This window comes from Chelonia mydas, chromosome 9 (genome assembly GCF_015237465.2).
Source record: "Chelonia mydas isolate rCheMyd1 chromosome 9, rCheMyd1.pri.v2, whole genome shotgun sequence".
Classification (NCBI taxonomy): Eukaryota; Metazoa; Chordata; order Testudines; family Cheloniidae; genus Chelonia; species Chelonia mydas.
In genome coordinates, this window is record NC_057855.1 from 13,319,172 (window position 1) to 13,341,788 (window position 22,617).

A 22,617-nucleotide genomic window follows, 5' to 3' on the forward strand; every position below is an offset into this window, starting at 1 on the left:
AAAGGTTATACAATGTCAGTCATAGTGCAGAGAGATAGGAAGAGAACTGTGAAAATAGAGGAGAGAATGGAGAGAGGGGGGAATTTAGAACTGGGGTAAAGATAAGATCAAGTGACAAAGTGCTGAAATGCTAAATAAATACCTATAGTGCATGATACAATGGTGACAGAGACCTCAGAAACACTTACAATGGAGACAGATCAAATACTTAGAAGTAAAAGAAGGCAAAGGTCCATTGTGGAAGGGGTTTAGTAAGCCTTAGGTGCCCCTATGTTTTGTCCTCCATCATAGACCTAACAGACAGGAGCAGTAAGAGTCACAGTGATACTACTGACAGACAGGTTTCTGCTCAAATAAATTGGTTATCTCTAAGGTGCCACAAGTACTCCTTTTCTTTTTACTGACAAACAAACTTGGTATCACAGGCAGGGGTGAACCACCAGTATTTTGGGTTAGCAGCACAGCAGCTGTGACTGTGTCGACACGATTAACTGTGATTCCAATTCTTTATTTGCTAAGGCATGTGGTGCAAAGCTTTTAGTGCAGTAAGTATTGTAGTTGGGACAAGGATGTACAGTGCCTAGCACAACGGAGTCCTGATCCATAACCATGGCTCCCAGGCACCACGGTAATACAGATTATTATAATATTGAATCTTTTTAGGCAGACTCCACAGACTTTTATTTTGTTTTTAAATACCGTAATTTAAACTGCAAATCCCATTTATGCTACAGTGTGATTTGTCAATAGATCACATTATAGGTCATTGGACAAACCAGGGTGGAAATATTTACACTGCGAGATAGAGTTCTTTGCCTTACATATTAGATGATTTTCCAAGATAGCTAGATCACTGGCTGTGTTGTTTTCCATAGTGTCATCTTGATATACTGTATGCACAAGAATGCTTCACAAGAACCCTGCTGGAGGGGCGGGAAGAAAACTCTGGTCAGGAATTTACAGTGGCAGAATCAGTGTTTGTTTGCAATATCACCAGCTGCTTCCCATTAAAATACATGTTACATTCTCAGGTAAATTGCAGCTCAGATGGTGCAGCAGTGAAGACAGCCTTTGTGACTGCCACTGGGGAATATCTGTCTCTCTTGTAAGGTAGCACATTGTTTACTGGCTGTTTTAAATTCTGTGGGCATATTCAGTCCACCTTGAACCAATGGAGGAAAAAGTTCCTTTTTTTTTTTAAAAACAAGGCAGCAGCAGTGGGGCAGCACAGTCCGCCAAAAGGATGGTGACGGCTGGGTGGTAGGTAGCACTTTTCTTTATTTCCATTTTGTACTTGTACTGTGAAATCTGGGAAATGGTGGGTTTTCTTTTTTACTGCCCTTTTGAATAAAATCCTGAACAAATATCTGCTAGACAGTATAAATTTAAATGGCCTATTTATAATGAATAATGATCAGCCACTATCCTTATAATAAAATGTTTATGTTTCTGTCACAGTGACAGGCAAGCTGCTCTTTAGACACCTTTTAGTCTCTCTCGGGTGCACCCCTTGGGGGACAAGTTTTGCTACCATCCTCTCTGGGTGTAATCACACAGTCCAATCCCTGTTAGGGGATGTCTGCTTTGCAACTGGGGTGTGAATGGCAGCTTGTGTAGACACACATGTGCTAACTGTATCCTAAAAACAGCAGCAAGGATGCCACAGCACAAGCACATATGAGGGAGGGTCAGGCAGGCTTGTATAGCTGAAGCCCACATTGCAGTGGCCTCACTGCTACATTTAGCGAGATAGCTAGTGTACGGCTAGCGTGGGTATTCCTACATGAGCTGCCACTCCCCGCTGCAATCTAGACATACCGTCAAGACTGGATCTCTGGGCTGCAGGTCCCCTGCTCACCAATAGCATTAACCTGGCAGGCCCGGCTACGTTTGTTCCTGTGACAGCAGCTGATTAAAGAGACTCAAAGACAACTTCTTCAAAACAAAGATTAACAAATTTATTAGCGCATAAGCTTTCGTGAGCGACAGCTCAGTTCATCGGATGCATACAGTGGAAAATATAGTGGGGAGATTTTATATACACAGGGAACATGAAACAATGGCTGTTACCATACAGACTGTAACAAGAGTGATCAGGAAAGGTGAGCTATTAACAATGTGATATATGCCATCAAGTGCCAGCAATGCCCCTCTGCCATGTACATTGGCCAAACTGGACAGTGTCTATGTAAAAGAATAAATGGACACAAATCAGACGTCAAGAATTATAACATTCAAAAACCAGTCGGAGAACACTTCAGTCTCTTTGGTCACTCGATTACAGACCTAAAAGTGGCAATTCTTCAACAAAAAAACTTCAAAAACAGACTCCAAGGAGAGACTGCTGAATTGGAATTAATTTGCAAACTGGATACAATTAATTTAGGCTTGAATAAAGACTGGGAGTGGATGTGTCATTACACAAAGTAAAACTATTTCCCCTTGTTTATTTCCCCTCCTACTGTTCTTGTAAAGTGCTGGAAATGGCCCACCTTGATTATCACTACAAAAGGTCCGTCCCCCCCCCCCACACTCTCCTGCTGGTAATAGCTCACCTTTCCTGATCACTCTTGTTACAGTCTGTATGGTAACACCCATTTTTTCATGCTCGCTGTGTATATAAAATCTCCCCACTATATTTTCCACTGTATGCATCCGATGAAGTGCGCTGTAGCTCACGAAAGCTTATGCGCTAATAAATTTATTAGTCTCTAAGGTGCCACAAGTCCTCCTTTTCTTTTTTACGGATACAGATTAACACGGCTGCTACTCTGAAAACAAAGATTATTTGTTTACCCAAAGGTAAGTGAAAATCAGAGTCAAAGGCTAAAACAATAAAGGCTTAGATGGATATTTCCCCAAACCTAAACCTTACTCTTTTCTTGCAAGCTTTGGCAAGATCCATTCAGCCCAGTTGCCTCCATCTCTGTGCTGGAAGAAGTAGATTACCCTGCTGCAGTATTCTTTCTGTTCTCTCTCTCTCTCTCTCTTTCTCTGTCCAAAACACCCTCTGGGCAGCTGCTGACAACTGACACAATCCCCCTTCCTTTTTTAGGCTCAGCATACATTAATGGTTGAGTATCCCCTTTTCTCCTAGTCTTAGGCCTGGGAAGAATAAATCTTGCTACTTTGGTTGGAACCAGGCAGGGGCATCTCCCAATTAAGAGCTCCCCCTCATAGCACCCTGTTTCTGTCATTGTTTTGTTGCCCCATAAGAGTCTCCTTTAATTTAACTCTATGCAGTCAAGAAGAGTAATATCAAACAGGTAAATTAAGGTGAATAGGATATTTATTTGAAAACACACACACACACACACACCCTCCCTCATTTTCCACAATGTGACTGGCCATTAAAAATTCTCTCTTCTTGCTGATACAGTCTATACTTCAGTCAAAAGTCCTTGAACAAGAGAGGTCAAAACTGAGCTTCTTGGTTTAACTGGTACACTGATAACCAATAGGTTATTCGGACAGATTACAGGGAAGGTAGTTATTTACCTCACGCTACTTTCCAGCACACATGAGTCTTTAGCCAAGCCATGGATGGGGAGTGCAAGTGGAGTTTTTTGTTAATTCCATCATTTTACCTTCTTCAATGTGGCTGAAATTAATGGAACGTGATTTTCTTACAGTTACTATGAGCCAAGAATAAAAACTCAGCTCTGCATGAAGGAGGCAGAAAGGTTCACAAAAACCCAAACAAACAACAACAAACCATCCCATAAACAGACTGTTGCAGCTGGGGCAAAGGAAAGACATGCAGAATAACCAAAACTCGCACATGATTTGTTGATTATACTGAGGTTCATAATAAACCCTCAGCTAAAAAAATCTCAAAGCAGTACTTTACAGACAATTAAAAACACAGAACTCCTATGAGGTCGTTATTTCACCCATTTTATAAACTGAATTTCAGTAACTTGTCCAAGGTCACACAGGGTTTAATCATGGCTTTGCCACAAGCAAAATGTTACTGTGCTCCCCTAAAGGAGAAAGGAAGGCAGACTGTGACTCAGTTTCCCCTTGCTCTGCAAGGGAAGTATCATGCACTAGGCATACAGCTGGCCTAGGACATATATTCTTTGTTATTCTTTGGGGACATATAGAAGTCCCATGGGCGCTGCTCTCAGCTCCTCCTCCCCACCCTCCTGACCCCCCCTGCTGCCAGTGGTACAAGTAGCCAACACAAAGAAGTATGCTTGTGCTTCCACATGAGACAAGCCACAATCTGGCCCACAGTGAATAGATGTTAGAGCCTGGAGCTCCTCGGACGTTAGAGAAATGGACGTGTCATAAGTTTGTACGCTCAGTTTAAAACTGTACAACTCACTAGAGTTTACAGGCAGATCACAAAAACAAAACAAGTCATACAGAATGTCTCAGAGAGATTCAACCGCACATTTCCCATTGACCTAAATGGGTTCATGCTGCAGAATCCCATTCACTACTTTGAAACACATGAGGACAATATATTGGAGCCCTCTCCACACCTTAATACACACAAATACAAAAAAAAAAAAAGATAGAAAAAAGAATAGAAACATAACATGAAAGCTATTTCCCATACACTAGACCCTAAATTCTCCCTGTCAAGGACAGCTTCTGTTTTCCTTTCATGTTAACAATGGAACTTTGTTTTTTATTTTCTCCAAAGCAGCATATGGTGTGGAAGCCTAAGCATCTAAATAATCACATCAAGAAGCCGCAGTAAATTTCTATAAAAAATACTGAAAAGAAAGAAGAAAGAGTAAGAGGGGGAGAGGTGTAGACTTACATTCACTCTCTTAACAGTTAAGATTTGGTAGCCTTTGTTTTAACATCGATGGTGGAAAACTCACTCTTGAGGGCTTTAATGAAAGCTGAAAGTTACCTTCAAAAAGTTATGCATATTTCAACAGAAATAAAAATCATTATGCATTCTCTCTAAAAAGGATACAATCTCCAACTGTCAAAATTCTAAACTCTTCTACATATATTACATATCAATGGCTCTTTTAAAGAAAACTTTTTTTCATTTTTCTTCTACATTAGCTGAGTGGGCCATGGTACTGCATTCTTTTGGTCCAGCTTGTGAATAACGTGACAGATAATTTTTACACTTCTTTTTGCCTGTACTTAAGTTTGACTGAAGATACGGAAAACAACTTTTATGGCATAGGTGGTAAAAGTAAATGTTCTGTAAGCCTTACATAGCCAGAGCTTGGACAGCTAGCATAAAATATTTTGTGCTAAATTTATGTTCAGCAATAAATAATAAAAAAAAAACCTACCTAGAATTTTTTAATGTACACTAAATTATTTTCTCAAAACAAACTGATAATGCTAGCAGTAATCTTGATGTACCCTGCCATGTTGTTATTGGAGAGGGAACATAAGCTTTTGTTATGAGAGAAGAACCATTATATAACTGGACGTTCTGAAAAGGATGAATAGAAAGTAGAGAACATTCAAAACAGACTAGCTATAATTTTAAGAATTGGTTTCTTTGTGAAACTGTAAAATGTCTACAGAAAATGTCATAATGGTAATAGTCTATTTCAATCTCTACAAAGGATCAAGACACTCCCGCCCTGCACACGCCTATGATTGTGAATGACATGAAAGCTATTTAAAATGCTGAACAATGTAACTTTAGTTAGTTTATAATGATCATGATTAAATCTAAACACAAACAAATCACTAACTGGAACCACAGCAAATCAAGGTTTTATTTTCTACCCTATGCAGTCATGAAGAAGTCAAGACAAAGTTTTTAAAGCTTACTGATTAGTTGATCATTGGAGTGAGAACATAAGTAAAGCATGAATATTGAGTTAAAATAACTAAGGAGTAGCAGCTTGCAACTACTGGTTTGTTCCCTTGATATTAAACAGGTAGGAAGTGCACTAGGACACTTCCAACAAAGCTCTTTTAAAGCTCTTTTACGCCTTCCCTCCACTTTAAGATAAATGTAAGTATTGCAGTTTAAAATCTTTGATCCATCCACCAGCAATAATACTTGTATTGTGGTCCACCAGCTATGAAAAAAAAATCCAGGAGAGCGATATGAATAATACCAGAGGAGGGAAAGAGAAATGCAAGAAAGGTAGGAGAACTAAAGGAAAAGAGGAGGAGGAATTGGAGAAACTAAAAGAAGATTAAACACAAGATGGGAGTTGTAGCTAAAACCCTGAAATACTGCTACACAGAGTCTTTGACGTTTGTTAAGTAGAAGAAAACAAACATGGTTTCGTTTAAGATTCCATTCTACTTTGATAATAGCAAACAACAAAATTCCATGAAAACTATGTGAAGAATATAAAGTAACTTTGAATTTCATTGCTTTTATGGTCTAAAAATAAAATATCAGCTTTCTTCATAATTAGAGGTTGGGTAGCTAAGAGTTTCTGGCCAAAATTCAAATGATTTGGGGAAATCCCAATGGATCTAAAACTGGAATTCAGAATTTTCTTCCAATATAACTTCTTCTCCCTTAGACTTACTACCATATTTCATTAATCTTGGTCAGGAATATAAGCCAAAATTCCTTGTTTCACATAATAGTAATTTCTACTTTGTTCACATGCATTCTTTCTCCTTAGGCACACACCCAACACGCCCATTTCCAGAAGTCCAAAATGCTTCTTACAGGAACCACTCTTTAGTTCCGTAACTCAGACTATCTTGCAGTGAAACATATTCCGTTGCATCACCACATATAGAAGCGAGTACCTCTGAATGACAAAGGTGACCTGGGGAATCAGATTTTGCACCTATGTGCAACCAATGGGGTAGAAAACAAAATACCAACAGCTCTGTTGAAAGTTTAGTGAAGTCTCATGTTTGGAGACACTTAAAACCATTGCAGGGCTACAAGCGAATTATGATCTCTGGATTTGTAAACCCATGATTAGTATAATAAGGAGTGACAAATGGTGTCCTCCTAAACGTAATAGCTATGGTTTTAGTTTTTTCCTATCTTATTTCCTGTGAATTCCCATGACGTTGCTGAAGGGTGTCTAGGATTTATTGTTTCCTCTTGGCCTGAAGCAACATACAAAGACTTTCATAAGACAGTCTCTGACACCCATTAGCCTAGCTCCTGCACATTCTTACACTTGCTAGCTTAAAAAGCCAATAATACATGTCTTTCTGGAAAAGGCACTTTTGCAGAAGTTCTGAAGAAGAATCCATAGACTAATCTGTTCCTGTCTCTCTGGTACAGTTTGAATACTGAGCCCTTAAAAAGGTACCAATCCTGAAAAGTTGCCTGACTCTCAGTAAGCACAACTGGCAGATTTTAAACACAAATTGTCTAAACTCTGCTCGTTTTGTGTATGGCCCCATACGGACTTTTTTGGGGTCAAAATGAGCCAGGGAAAGAAGCACTATACACAATTTCCAATTAGAGTACATCAATGTAACCTTGTTACAGCTGACTGCAAGCTATGTGAAACCACAATTTCTTGAGGGAACGCTACCTGTGGCTAGTCTACCTCACCTATGAAAAAGCGTGCAGAAACCAAGCCTCTGGAGGCTTACAAAAATATTAAGAAAAGGGTTAAAAGGGAATGTTTTATTATAAACCATCTACACTGTAGCTGCAACTAAGGGCCTCAATCAGATTGTGGTCCCATTGTACCAGGCATTATATAATCACCTAGTTCATTTCAGTCCCTGTCCAATGTATTCATCTATATGTGCATTCTGAATTTGCAACGTCTGGAAAGGAGAAAGGCTGACTCCCAATATCTGGCAAAGGCTTCTGCAACTGAGCTTGAATTGACCTCACTGATCCCAGTGTTCCACCCACAGGAGGCTTCACTCAGGGACAATGCCACTGGAATTCCATGTTTTGCAAACCTGACTTTACCTTTTTTAGGCTCTCTCATCAGCAGCGTTCCTTCTGAGAGGCACCACAGCCATGCTATTATGCACAACACAGGTGCCACCTCCGTTCAGAAAATGCAGAAAGGCTGAGCTTTTTGAAATCTACTCTCACGGCACCTGAATGTAAGCACTGATGGCTTTTATTTGTAATTGTCAAACAACTTTTCCAGGTTTTCTGTCTAATGTATTGCACTATGAATTTAGCCTCAGAGAGCTTTCAACGTTTATTAACTCGTATAACTGAAGCACTTACCAAATATCCAATAGTTTACTTTTGAGTTTTAAACTGATCTGCTAGCACTTTTAAACTAAGTCATATTTGTATCATCTCAATGTCTTTATCTATGAAATATTCATCCCAGTTTGCTATGTAATGATAAGTGCAGTAAATCAGTAGGAACCCAGTAAATTCCTTTTTCTAGTAAAAGCCATCAGGGCCAAACTGCATGTGGAACCCGGCCTGGTGCAAAAGGAGGAAGAGACAGCACAGCAGCCTCCAATCCACCCGGTTGCTTTTGGTATTATAATTATGCAGTAGGGCTGCCAACTGTCTAATCACACAAACCCAAACACCCTTGCGCAGCCCCTTCCCCGAGCCCCTTTCCGTGCCCTGCCCCTTCTCGGAGAACCCACCTCACTCACTCCATCCCCCCTCCCTCCATCGCTTGCTCTCCCCCGCCTCACTCATTTTCACTGGGTTGGGGCAGGGAGTCGGGGGGGAGGGGCGGGGGTGCAGACTCTGGGCTGAGACTGAGGGGTTCGGAGTGTGGGAGGGGGCTCCAGGCTGAGCCTGGGACAGGGGGTTGGGGTGTAGGAGGGGGCTCAGGGCTGGGGCAGGGGGTTAAGGGTGCGGGATGCGGGCTGTGGGAGGAGGCTCGGGGCTGGGGATTAGGGTGTGGGAGGGGATGAGTAGTGTGGGCTCAGAGAGGGAGTTTGGGTGCAGGAGGGGGCTCCAGGCTGGAGCAGGGTGTTGGGGTGCAGGAGGGGGTGAAGGGTGCGGGCTCCAGTCAGGCAGCGCTTACCTTGGGTGGCTCCGGGTCAGCGGCGCAGCAGGGATAAGGCAGTCTCCCTGCCTGCACTGGACCCGCACCACTCCCATGAGTGGCTGGCATGTCCCTGTGGACTTGGGTGTGCGTGTGAAGGGGGTTCCGTGCCCTGCCCCTGCCTGCAGGCACTGCCCCCTTAGCTCCCAATGGGAGCTGTGGAGTTGGTATGGGGCCAGGGTAGGCAGAGAGCCTGCCTTAGCCCCACTACACCGCCAGACTTTTAGCACCTAAAATCTCCTGGTTTGGCTTCAGTAGCCTCCGGGAGGTAGAGCCTGATTCCAGGAGGTTCCCGGAGAAACCAGGAGGGTTGGCAACCCTATTATGCAGTGAGGTTGATACGGAAGTGAAAGACAGATGCTTAGCAGGTGTCGCGAGAAGGCCAGAATCACCACTGACAATAAAGAGAAAATTGCCTCTTTACCTCAACATTAACGTGTTTCAAACAGGTCAACACAAATATTTGGGAATCATTAATTTGATTAAATTAGTCTCTTGAGAAACAAAATACCACACATGATCCTGAGTCTCAGCAGCGATGAAAGTCGTAAAGGTGGTGAAGTATTGCAATCATTCAACTTGAATAGATACACATCCTCCTCAAGCCAGAATCATGGTCTTCTCCTGTCCTTCACCACCAACAGGGCAAGATTAGCAATATCCCCACCGTGTACGTAACAATTATGTATCAGCAGCCACACTTACTTTCTCCAATTCACAGCCTCAGTTATCCTTGGTGATGCTCCCTCTTCTTTCAAAAGAAATTTGACTTTACAAGGAGACACTAGCCTTCAAAAAGTGACTTTCAGCAGGGGGATCCTGCCTTCCCAAACATCCTCCCCAGTGCATCAATGACACCAGCAAATCACTTCTGCTCTCACCAATAACCATGGTAGATTTAAAATTCTTCAATGAATGGTGACACTTCTCTTGCTGTTAGAAAGTACTGGGGACAATAATCCCTGCAGACCCCTAAAAATTTATTCTGCCTCTCTATTTTAGCTAATTTAAGGTGTAGGGAAAAACCAGGATTCTAGTCCTAGTTTCCCAGTAATACCATTATGTGAGTTACTTTCCTGAAGAAAAAAAAAATAGAGAAAAAAGGCCAACAACTCTTCCAAATGGTTCACAGATAAAATGGCACTGAAATGGCTGCAAAAGTTAAAGTTTTATGCATTTATTAATAAACACATATTAATAAATAATACATGGCTCTTACATAGTTTATGAATAAATGTCAAAGTGCTTACAGAGGTAAGTATCATTATACCCACTTTACAGATGGGGAAACTGAGCCACAGAGAGGAAAGGTGACATGTCCAAGGTCACCCAGGAGGCCAGTAACATACCTGAGAACAGAACCCAGGCTTTCTGGGTCCCTCTTTAGTACTCTACCACTAGGCCACACTGCCTAGTGGCTATAGCACTTTTCATATTCAGAGCACTTTCCAGGCTTGGGCTAGCTACTGCTAAGAGATGAGCAAGAATAACTAATCCTATTTTACAGGCACAGAGAAATTAAGATGAACATTTTCAAAAAGTCTGCTAAATTTGGTTGTCCCAAAAGGACTCACCTTGGGACTGATTTTCAGGTGTATTGACCACCCACAGATCCCACTGACATCAAACAGAATTAGGGGTGCTCAGCCTCTCTGTAAATCTGACCCCAAATGCTTAAAATTGGCAGCCTAAAATATAAGAGACAACTAAAATCAGTGGCCATTTTTAAAAAAGTTTTCGTCAAAGGGACTTATTCAAGGTCACAAAGGAACAGAACTCAGGAGTGACAGTCCTATTCTTCTGTTTGGATATAAGCTTCTCAAACATTTATTTGCACAACACCATGCTAACCAAGCTAATCCAGAGTTATTTCTTTAATTGCTTCCTTCTTCCCATTTCTCATCACTTCTTTCTTTTCCCATTCATAAGTCTTCTCCAGACATATCTAGAGTTATTACAGAAAAATCACACAATAATTAATGAATGTGCACAGTAAAACAAAGACCATTTTATGGTAGGATAACCTTTGCGAGAGCTAGAGTTTACTTCATTACCCCTCTCCTAGTATTTAAAATAATTCCTATAGAAAAGCACATACAGACCCAGAATTCAGTCAGTAAGGATTTTCAGAAAGGATTGCACAGGGTGAACCTGCCCACAATCAAGTCTAACAAGAACAGGTGTAATGAACTTAAGAATTAAGTACCAACTTTATAAAATCTTATAGTCATAAAGAAACAATGTTAATAACTTAATTTCTACTATATTACAAGGCTACTTCAGAATCCACATATATTATCTTCACAGTTATAGATAAATATAAATAAAACACACAAATTAAATCTAAACAGGTCAGTCTCACAGAAACCCAGTGACAAGTAACTCAGAGTTCCAAAAGATTAGGTGAGTTCACCTGAGTTTCAGTCTTTGTTCGTCAACTCTACATAGTCTGCTAAGGCAAAAGCACTGCAATAATACCTTCCCTCCTCTTGACTGCAGAAATCTCCAACTGAAACCCATACAGACTCCTTCTCCTGCTGGACTGTGGAGTGACTCAGTTAGCTAGTCAGCTAACTAACCAACCAATCTGTATTTCAGTATATAAGTGAAAAACCCGTTTACAAGAAAAATACAAAACTGAGAATAGCAAAATATCAATAACTCTTTCCCCACCATCACATTTAAATAAGAAAAGAGTTAGTGAATGACACTGGTTTAAAACAATTTAAAACTGTTTGGCTAAAATCAAATAAAGAGAGGTATACAATTAAAATGAAAGAACTTAGTTTTCCCTCAGAATTTCTTCTTTCTATTTCTAACTAACACTGCTAGGGCTTCCCTGTGTTGGAAAGTTAACCGTAGCACTAACCTGCTGCTAAATGCTTCAGAGTTAGGGGGAAATAGACTATTTTTTACTCCTATAGCTCTGCTTCTCCCAACCCACACAGGTCAGATGTCCTGTTGTAAAACAGCTGACCTGACTACTTGCACCCAGTGGAGTTTATTATTCCAGCTACAGGGAGTCTACTGAACATGCAGAAAACTACCTAACCCAATTCCAGAAACTTCTGGGCATGGCATGCTAATTGTGCATGTGCCTAGCAATGGTGACCCAGACACAACTCATTCCGCTTTCCACCTTGGCTCTAGATGTCTTAGAGAGATCTCTCCCTATTTGGCACATGGGTACACTAGCAAGTAGTACAATTGTTAACTACAAATCTGTTTACCCATCTGCTGTGCTGTGAAACATAGTTTCAATGACTTCAATCAGATTTACTTAGATTATGGAGGGCATTTACAAGAGCAGAGTTCAGCCTAAGGTGGATGTTACTTCATATGGAAGAACACAGCTATCAATTATTCATTTGAAGTAAACAGACTTATATGAAACGGCTGTATTAGTGAGATTTAAAAAAGACAGAATAGAAACTGAGACAGAGGAAGAAAGAAAAAGAAAGCAAGCAATACGCAAGGGCAGAGGAAGAGGGGAAATAATTAAGTGATGAAAGGATAGTCTCCATTATACCAGACATGCAAGCACATACAATCAATGCACAGAAATGGAACCAGGAACAACCAAATAGGAAACTGAATTCACACACAGAAACTGATTCTCATCTCACATTACTGTAACTCCATTGACTTCAACGGTTGCTCCTGATGTTCAGAAATGAAGCTGAGAGCAGTATCAGACTTGTATTGCTCCTTACAGCCCCCTCAGACCATAGGTAAGGAATATAAAGGAAGCTGAAACAAAAACACTTTAAAAAGATCCATCCCTATATAGGTTTCAGAGTAACAGCCGTGTTAGTCTGTATTCTCAAAAAGAAAAGGAGTACTTGTGGCACCTTAGAGACTAACCAATTTATTTGAGCATAAGCTTTCGTGAGCTGTAGCTCACTTCATCGGATGCATACTGTGGAAAGTACAGAAGATCTTTTTATACACACAAACCATGAAAAAATGGGTGTTTACCACTACAAAAGGTTTTCTCTCCTCCCACCCCACTCTCCAGAACCTTTATAAACACAGTGACCAATGATGTGTCAAATACAGTGGTTTGGCAATTGTGCACAGGTACTTTCCAGCAGCATGGTGCACATTCATCTTTTATATCTAATGCTCTATTTACTGATATGAAGCCACACCATTGTGAAAATACAAATTTAGTACATTCAAGAATATAGAAATGTACTGTACAAAAATGGAATGAAAAGACTAGCACTTGAAATTTACGCTTTTCACGGGAATTTCTGTCAAGTCTATGATTTTGCACCAGCAATGTAGATATTACAACAATATGGAGAGTTACAATGATGGACCAAACTACTGTGCTCTAGAATGTCTTCACTTGTGCAGCTCTAGGATACTGATGAAGATTTGAGTAAGGTTGTTTCTGTAATAGTACCATTACATGCCACTGAGAAAAGGAAGACATAGTCATGGACCTTCAATTATTGTCTACATATCTTAGATACTTATACTGCCCCCACCACGTAATATCTAAGCAGCCTCACAATCTTTAATGTATTTTTCCTTGCAACACTATTGCAGGGGAGAGCAGGGCTATTATCCTCATGTTACAATGGGGAACTGAGGCACAGAGAGGCTAAGTGACTTGCCCAAGGTCACACAAGAAGTCTGTGGTAGAGCTTGGAATTGAATCCAGGTCACCAAGTCTTAAGCTAATGCCCTAACCACTGAACCATCCTTTCTCTGTTAGAAGAGCTCAGATGTGTTCTCAGCACAACTCCTCACTGCTTCTACAGACTCCTCTGCTATTGCTTAAGATTTCCTGAAATTAGCTTGAATAGTTTGGAAAACTGTTCTACATCATTTGCTTCTTGGTCAGATTCCCCTTCAAACAGGGCCCAAAGAACAGGGGAATCAGTGGAGTGGTGTTTATACCAGCTCCTCAGTTGCTTGTGTATTAAACTTGGGCTTTGTCATAAATATAAAGGGAAGGGTAAACCCCTTTGAAATCCCTCCTGGCCAGGGGAAAGCTCCTCTCACCTGTAAAGGGTTAAGAAGCTAAAGGTAACCTCACTGGCACCTGACCAAAATGACCAATGAGGAGACAAGATACTTTCAAAAGCTGGGAGGAGGGAGAGAAACAAAGGGTCTGTGTGTCTGTCTATATTCTGTCTTTGCCGGGGATAGACCAGGAATGGAGTCTTAGAACTTTTAGTAAGTAACTTAGCTAGGTACGTGTTAGATTATGATTTCTTTAAATGGCTGAGAAAAGAACTGTGCTGAATAGAATAACTATTTCTGTCTGTGTATCTTTTTTCTAACTTAAGGTTTTGCCTAGAGGGGTTCTCTATGTTTTGAATCTAATTACCCTGTAAGGTATCTACCATCCTGATTTTACAGAGGGGATTTCTTTATTTCTATTTACTTCTATTTTTATTAGAAGTCTTCTTGTAAGAAAACTGAATGCTTTTTCATTGTTCTCAGATCCAAGGGTTTGGGTCTGTGGTCACCTATGCAAATTGGTGAGGCTTTTTATCCAACATTTCCCAGGAAAGGGGGGGTGCAAGTGTTGGGAGGATTGTTCATTGTTCTTAAGATCCAAGGGTCTGGGTCTGTAGTCACCTAGGCAAATTGGTGAGGCTTTTTACCAAACCTTGTCCAGGAAGTGGGGTGCAAGGTTTTGGGAAGTATTTTGGGGGGAAAGACGTGTCCAAACAGCTCTTCCCCAGTAACCAGTATTAGTTTGGTGGTGGTAGCGGCCAATCCAAGGACAAAGGGTGGAATATTTTGTACCTTGGGGAAGTTTTGACCTAAGCTGGTAAAGATAAGCTTAGGAGGTTTTTCATGCAGGTCCCCACATCTGTACCCTAGAGTTCAGAGTGGGGGAGGAACCTTGACAGGCTTCCTCTTGTTGATGTGATGAATTAGAAAGTGACCTTCAAGCTGTTGTTATCCATCCTGGAGGTAAAGCTAATGCCCCGGAGGCTATGGAGACAGAGGCTTCCCCCAAGCAATAACAGCAGGACCCTTAGAAAAAGGAGAGATTAATAATGTGATTTTCCTGCTTGAAAACTCTTCCGACTTGATTTCTTACCAGGAGACTAAAATGCTATGTATTTCTGTTAGTAAACAGAGGAACTACATTTCACTTAGTATATTTTTATCATGGTGGTTGGGCACTTAGCATGCAGTCTGCTTGCTCAGTTCTAACCAAAGCTGTTTGCCATCGAAATCTCACCTCCCTGAAACATTGCTTCAGTATATTAGCTAAATTTCAAAAAAGATATTTTTTGCTCACTCTTCTGGTCTGAGCGTTTCCTCTTACATTTTTAATTCCTCGTATTTACTTCTCAGGCTCCTGCCAATGTAGTTTTTATATCCTTCTCTCTGAGGATCAGCATTGCACGCTCTGTGCAAGAAATACGTTTCCGTAGCTGATCTGTAACTGTTGCTCTGTACATGACACTAGGGGGAGAACTCTTTGACCCTTCTGCCAGAGAGCAGTACTTTGAATGGACCAGTTCTTAGATGAGTCGCAATGGTTTTACATGATAACGTGTGCTGTTTGACCAGTGTACGAAACAAACAACTACTGTATCTGCCAAAAGTTACTAAGCTGTGCATTGGAGCTTCCTTCAATATATAATAGAATGGATGCAAGATCAGCGTAATTTGTGCCTCTCTCAGAGCGGTGCTATCGTTTTTTGATACTCCCAGCCTTCTCCAGAAAATAGATTTAGCATCCTTAAATCGCTCCTGAACTGCTCATGTCTGGTAGTATATAGCATACTATATGAGCACTGAGCCAGTTTCATAAGAAAATGTTAATAAATCAATGAAGTGGCATGTAAATGATGGAAGATTAACTGCTCACATAACCAGTACAATAAATAATCAAGAGAATCCAAATTTAATCATGCTGAGTAACTTTGCTTGTACTAAAAACCCATCCACTTGCCTACATACATTTGCATATTTTTCTAAGTGTTTCATTTCTCACATAAAGCAGATATTATGAGGTTCAGGGCAAAATACACTAAGGTCTGAAAGGTGCGGTACATCAACTTCAAGACTGGAGATAATATCTATCACATAATTTATTTAAGGTATTAATTTACAATACAAGAGATAAAGTAACTAGATTTTCAATAGAGTGCGGCGCCTTAAAAGTTCAAATTCATTGTGTGACATTTAATCAAATGCTCCAATATTTTCTTCTACGAGTTCAACTATATTGCTCCATTTTTTTCAAAGCAAAATGATAATTAATAGTTGTAAAAAGAAGATGGAATATGAAACTTTCTATAGGAGTAAAATAAGCAATATTGATGGGAACTTCAGTGTTAATACCATACATGTTGCTGGGGAAAGGAATATGGTTTTGATACAATGAAGGTTGCAGATTCTTTCACATGCCCTATATATAGTGAATACCCAGATCTGGAACAGAAACTACGTGCAACAGCTGTTAAGTGTGTATTGGACCATAAGCCTGTCATAAACATTGCCTCTTAATCTGAAAGCGTCTCCTTTTTCATTTCCTTTAAACCAACCTCTGCATTGCATTTAATCTGAAACAGAATGATTCTCCTAATAGGTGCAACAGTGTTTACAAATTGAAAACCTACTTATTAAACTAAATCTTGTGACTACAGACATTTCCATTAACACCATAATATCTTCTAAAGAGGATCACTCCAACATTTGGCACATCCATAGTTTGCTCTGCATTTGTGAAATTGAATCATTAGCAAATTAGCAGTGCAGATGCCAAGCAAAGCTAAGGATGAAAAGGGATCCAGCCCTGTTACTCAGTTTCATTTTTGTATCTAAACCGCAAAGGGAACATGTGTAGGCACAGAAAGTGCTTAACACGACAATCAGGGAAACAGGATGTTAAAATGTTTTCATAGTTAGAAATAAGGAAACACACCATTTTCATGTCCTCTTCTATCCACATGGTAGATTTTCACAAACATTGCCACCAATTTTCAAAGGTGTTTAGAGGTATTGGAGGTCTAATTTGAGACTCCTTAAAAGGAAATTTATTTTCAGACGGTGAGTGCTCAGAATTTCTTAATATGAAGACTCTATAAGATGTCTCAACTTAGGCAACCAAAAATTCACTTCTGAAAATGTAGGCTATTACTAGAAAGGAGACATGATAAAAGAATGTAATATAATGATCTAGAGAAAGTAGCTCACAAACTTCTATTCTTCCTGTTTCCTAACAAAAGAACAAGAGGACATTCAATGAAAATAAAAGATGAGAAATTTAAACTGTTGAAAGGAAATACAATTTTCACACAACCTGTGATTAAACTCCGGAATTCACTGCCACATCAAGTTGCTGAGGCCAAGAATTTAGCAAGATTCAAAAAGGGATTGGACATTTATATGTATATCAAGAATATGCAGAGTTACCATAATTAATTATAACAAACAAATTTGTGGAAGAGATATTAAACCTCATGATTAAAGGCTTCAGAGAGGTAGCCGTGTTAGTCTGTATCAGCAAAAACAATGAGGAGTCCTTGTGGCACCTTAGAGACTAACAAATTTATTTAGGCATAAGGTTTCATGGGCTATAATCCACTTCATCAGATGCATGGAGTGAAAAATACTGTAGGCAGGTATAAATATACAGCACACGAAAAGATGGGAGTTGCCTTACCAAGTGGGGGTCAGTGCTAACGAGAACAATTCAATCAGGGTGGATGTGGCCCATTCCCAACAGTTGACAAGAAAGAGTGAATATCAACAGAGGGAAGATTACTTTTTGTAGTGCTAATGAGGCCAATTCATGCAGGGTGGAAGTGGCCCATTTCCAACAATTATGTTTATGTTATGTTTAAAGGTGCAAGACTATCTCTAGCTATTTGAGATTAGGAGGAGACATAAATGTGGAGGCTAGATTACTCCACATTTGCCTTCTTCCTACACATTCATCGGAAGTGTCTGGTTTTGGCCCCTGTTGGAAACAGGACACTGGACTAGACACTCAATCTGATCCAGTATGACAATCTCTGTGATCCTAAATTTTTACATATCTTCCACAGATTTTTGTTTGAATCAAATAGAATGCTAAATCTTCTCGTTAGCCACATAAAGAATCCATATACAGAATATTCAGACCCTGCTCAGAAGAGCTTCATGTTACCCTGAATAGCTTCCTAAATCAGTTATATAGAAAGAACAACATTTGAACAGAGAACCAGTGTACTTATCTGACCGCACAGAAGCTCTGTCTTTCTAAAGGTTAACACACTGGTTCCACACCGGGAATGAAATTCCATATCTTAAGGACTTAAGTTGTAATCAAGTGGTGCATAGGGTTTTGTGCAGGCTTCCCTGAACCCTGAGTGACTTTCACCCCTCATTAAAAAAAAAAAAATCAGTTAATAATAAGTCACATTTTATTTGATGAGTACAACCATGTGCTTGGTGCTATAAAGAACAGTAGATAAGACACAGTCCTGACCTTTGCATGGTGTGAGAAATAATAAAATGACATTCTAACTAATCACAGATTATTTTTAAAATGTTGGTCTTTATATTCTTTCCCTTTTGAATCCAGATGAAAATATAGAAATGGAAAGACTCATTAGAACTTACTACTCCATAAGCATTATGTACTGAATTTATTTCACTCACCATAAAGGAAATAGTCACTATGAGTGGTTTATAATCACACTTGCTGATAATACTCCCATTTTGAAGTTGTGTCCAAAAATAGTTAAAGTCAGTCATTTTTGACTTCAGGGATATATCTTGATATTGTGATAGATGTTCAGTAAACCAAATGCTTGTTTTGTTATATCCCAGTCTGTCTTTCATACAAAGGACAGAAAAATTGATCCAAATTTCCCCAGAAGGAGTTATCTAGATAGGAACATATGCTGATTGCAGTATATTACTTGAAATGAGAATGGTCTTGATTTATTTTTAAAGTAAATAATAATCATAACAATAAGAGAAGCAGCTTGAAAAATGTTTGATTCTTGAAAGAAAACAAGAAGGTTTCGTTGGCACCAGATATTTTTAATTAATTCTATCAACCCCCAAACTTCCCCTTTTGTTGACAAAAAATGCACTGCTAAAGTATGTTGCCATTTTGCAATGACTCTGGAAGGAATGAAGACTAACAGTTTACGTGCATAGGGAGAGAAGAAATCTTGAAGGAGACTAGTGGGAGTTTCGTTCATCTGAGGAGAGCAAAATATTGCAGTGCCTGGTGGTTTCACCCTACATGCCCAGAATGCTGGAGTTACCAGTTCCTCCTCTACACTATGGAAATGGCAACACGGTTTAACTCTTCCATTAATATTGCACATAGGGAGTGAAATTCACCCCAGTGCACGGGGCTAACAGAGGCCAATGCACTGAGAACAGTGGGGCAGATTCTCCACTCTGCTTCGGTGTAGTGCAGAGTGAGTAGTACAGGGAGCCAATTGTGTCTTTATAATCCTCAACCACCTAACCTCGAGACAAATTAGAACTGTGCCGGAGCAAGGCAGAATTAGAAATAGTGGAGCTCCCCTCCACCACAGTTGATCTCTGTGCCACTAAAACTCCACCACAGAACAATGTCCGCATACACTCCAGATATACTCAGGATAGGGGGAGAAGCCAGGATTTATGCCACAGAAAGTGGTCTTAGTGGATTTGGGAATCTAACCCAGTAGATGGGAGTTAACAGCCGCTTGTAGATTGTAGAGCAGAATTTTGCCCATAGTTTGGAGACAGATGTAAAATGCATTTTAAGGTTTTTCTTTCCTTGACATACAGAACAACAGAAACACACAGATATTCATTTTTTTCTTGTAGCAGGCTGTCTGACAAGTTGGGTTGGCTAATCCATACTGTGTAATTTCTTAGATGACACAGAGCCTTAAACATATCCCTCAAAAACAAGAAATAAGAAAAACCACTTCACATATCATGGCGTTACTCTGAATGCTGAAGATTACAATTATATTTTGATATTAATCTTACTATTGCAATTTGATTGTAGTGATCTGCTCTATCAAAACGCAAAAGACAGTATACATCTTTTAAATAGAATGCTACAACATTGCAAAGAACTGACATTTCTAAGTACTATAGAAACTTCCAAACATCTAAAATAATTCATTAAAATGAGATAGCTTTCTGCTGTAACCTACTTGGCATGGAATATCACACTGAGTAAAACCAGATTCTGCATTTTTTTTATTCCCTTGTGTTGTCTTTTTCCATTCACAATTACCTGTAATGTTTTGATGTCTTCATAAGAAAACTGCACAGTGGGAACCCCAAGATGGTTGATGAAATAATCAGAATCGCCCTGCATCTGCACAGAACTCACATTGGATCCTGGGCACTTCATTTTCCCCAGACAGGTAAGGCTCTGACTCTGAAAAAAACAAATCAAGAGTTCCAGTTATTTAATTATTTGCAACTGACCTGTAATGACTCAAGATAATATCTGATATTTATGCAGCATTTTCAGCTTGAAGGACCCCAAAGCAATTTAAAAACACAGGCCAGATCTTCCGCTGGTGCAAATCAGCATGCATCAATTCATATCAGCTTCGAATCTGGCTACATATATAGACAGAAATAATTTCATCCACCATTTAAAGGCAGCAACCTCTGTGGTGGAATGTTTAAGTGTGCACAGCCACATGGCTGATTATTTCAGAGTAGAAGTGAAGGTGAATATCATATTCAAATGAAAGAGTGGTGGGGGAATTTAGGTAGGCAGATGCAATTACCCAAATTGGCCATGATTTGGGGAATTAGCATCCTACTCTTACAAAGAATGCCATCCGATGAAGTGAGCTGTAGCTCACGAAAGCTTATACTCAAATAAATTTGTTAGTCTCTAAGGTGCCACACATCCTCCTTTTCTTATAGCACAGATGGTGAGCTTTAGAGTTGCAAAGAGTTCTTTCAGAATTAGTTCCATAGGTTATAGTCCAATGTCCAATATCAGGGTGAGCGAGTTTGGAGCTGGGGGACCTCAGTCTTGTGACTCAAACTTCCCCTGAAACCTTAGCAGATCTGAGATACAGGATCAGGGCCCAAGACTTCTTTTTATAGTTTCCTGGCAGCCTCTTGACAGTAGGTGAATAATAGGTAAAATACCGTGGCTTTGAAGTAGACCTATTTCCTAAGCCTCATCGATAATTAGCTACATGGATTAGCATAAGGCAACTACCTATCTACCGCCATTTACAGATAGTTTATTACATACTTCAAAGAGAAATGAAGACAATGATATTACCACATTCCCAGTTCATCTAAATATTAATATTCCCTTTTGATCTTTGAATCAACAGAACACAGTGACAGACAGGAACCCTCTGGTTACATTGTTAATCTCTAACAAGATATAGGTAAACATAGACTACAATCACTATCTTCTTCCAATTCTTTAACAATACAAGTCTACAGTTCAAAGCTGTAGTCTATCTAACATGGCTATGTTAGCTATTTATAAGAAATAGCCCTAATTACAATTTACATACTTTCCTAATATGTCTTTAAAAGATAGAATTTGGGTCATTTAGCCTGCAAGTTGCTTAACCCTTTCTGGCTCAGCGTCACAGCTCCCTAACATCAGAGTGCTGCAGCAGATATCTGGTCATCTCACTTGAAATGTTCCATGAAATGCTGGCAATGTAAAGGACTGTGCTACAGTGGCTCACAGACAAGGGGTTAAGGAGTGAAATGCAATGAAAAGGTTGAAACTACATAGTACAAATTTTCTGTGCTATTGGTTTAAAAAAATCGGTGCAATAATATCTTCATAATCCTTGTGCCACAGGAGTACTTCATGGCAAAATCTTAGCAAGGAAAGTGCAATAAATGAAAGCTGAAAGCTAGAAAATAAACCCAAGACTGAGTACTAGCATCATGTACTAATGTAGCTTTCAAATGCATTAGGTAATTAAGCACCTTATAAATAGGCAAAAAGGCTTTCAATATCTATGATAGAAAATAAGCTGCCTAGGTTTTCTTAAGAATAGTAAGAGGTTAAAGTAGTCCACAATGCTTGGATGACAGTCTATATAGTATATTACAACTCCTTAGTGCCCTCCTTGTAATTGAATAGCCTGTTTCAAAAGCGCTTTGTTCATCCTTTAACATTTAAAAAAAATAAATTCATGAGACTAGTCAATTACAAACAAAGAGCCAGGTCCCAATATTCTTTCTTCCTCATATAGAATAGTACATGTACGACACCACAAGCAGAGTCATCTCTGTCAGTCAGATTGTGCTGGAGGAAGGCATAATTCAACATGAATAAGAGCACTGGAATCCGGCCCAAAACTTATGTAAAGTATTTGGAGGTGATATTCCGACCTGGACTCCAACTATCAATTATTTTGTTGTTTTGCACTCCCATTGTCCTTTATTCTTGATTATTTGTTTCTCTCCTGCTGTTGTGTGAAGACCCATCCAAGCATCAAGGGAACCTGGCTGACTATCTAGCCAGGAGAAAAAATGGATCTGTCTCTAAACAAAGGGCTAGCTTCTCAGCTACTGTAAATTAGTGTAGCTCCACGGACATAAATTCTTGCTCTTTAAAGTACAGAAAAAACAAACAAAAACGGATATAAAAATTAAAAATTAATCGTATGTGCTCCTTGTAATCATAATTGTTAAAACATTTCAGATAGAAGTTTGATTTTTTAAGTTGATTGGATCCTTTCATTCCTGGTGTCTCACTTAACCTCCCACC

The 22,617-nt window shown here is 39.7% G+C and overlaps 1 protein-coding gene across 3 annotated transcripts in view; it reads right to left on the minus strand.

The window, feature by feature from the left end:
• NAALADL2 (N-acetylated alpha-linked acidic dipeptidase like 2) overlaps window positions 1-22,617 on the minus strand; it is an 882,142-nt gene that overhangs the window by 148,826 nt on the left and 710,699 nt on the right. For all 3 annotated transcript variants that reach the window (XM_043521778.1, XM_043521780.1, XM_043521781.1), the window contains one exon: window positions 20,137-20,283. In XM_043521778.1, coding sequence (XP_043377713.1) covers window positions 20,137-20,283 — 147 coding nt within the window. The remainder of the gene's footprint in view (window positions 1-20,136; window positions 20,284-22,617) is intronic.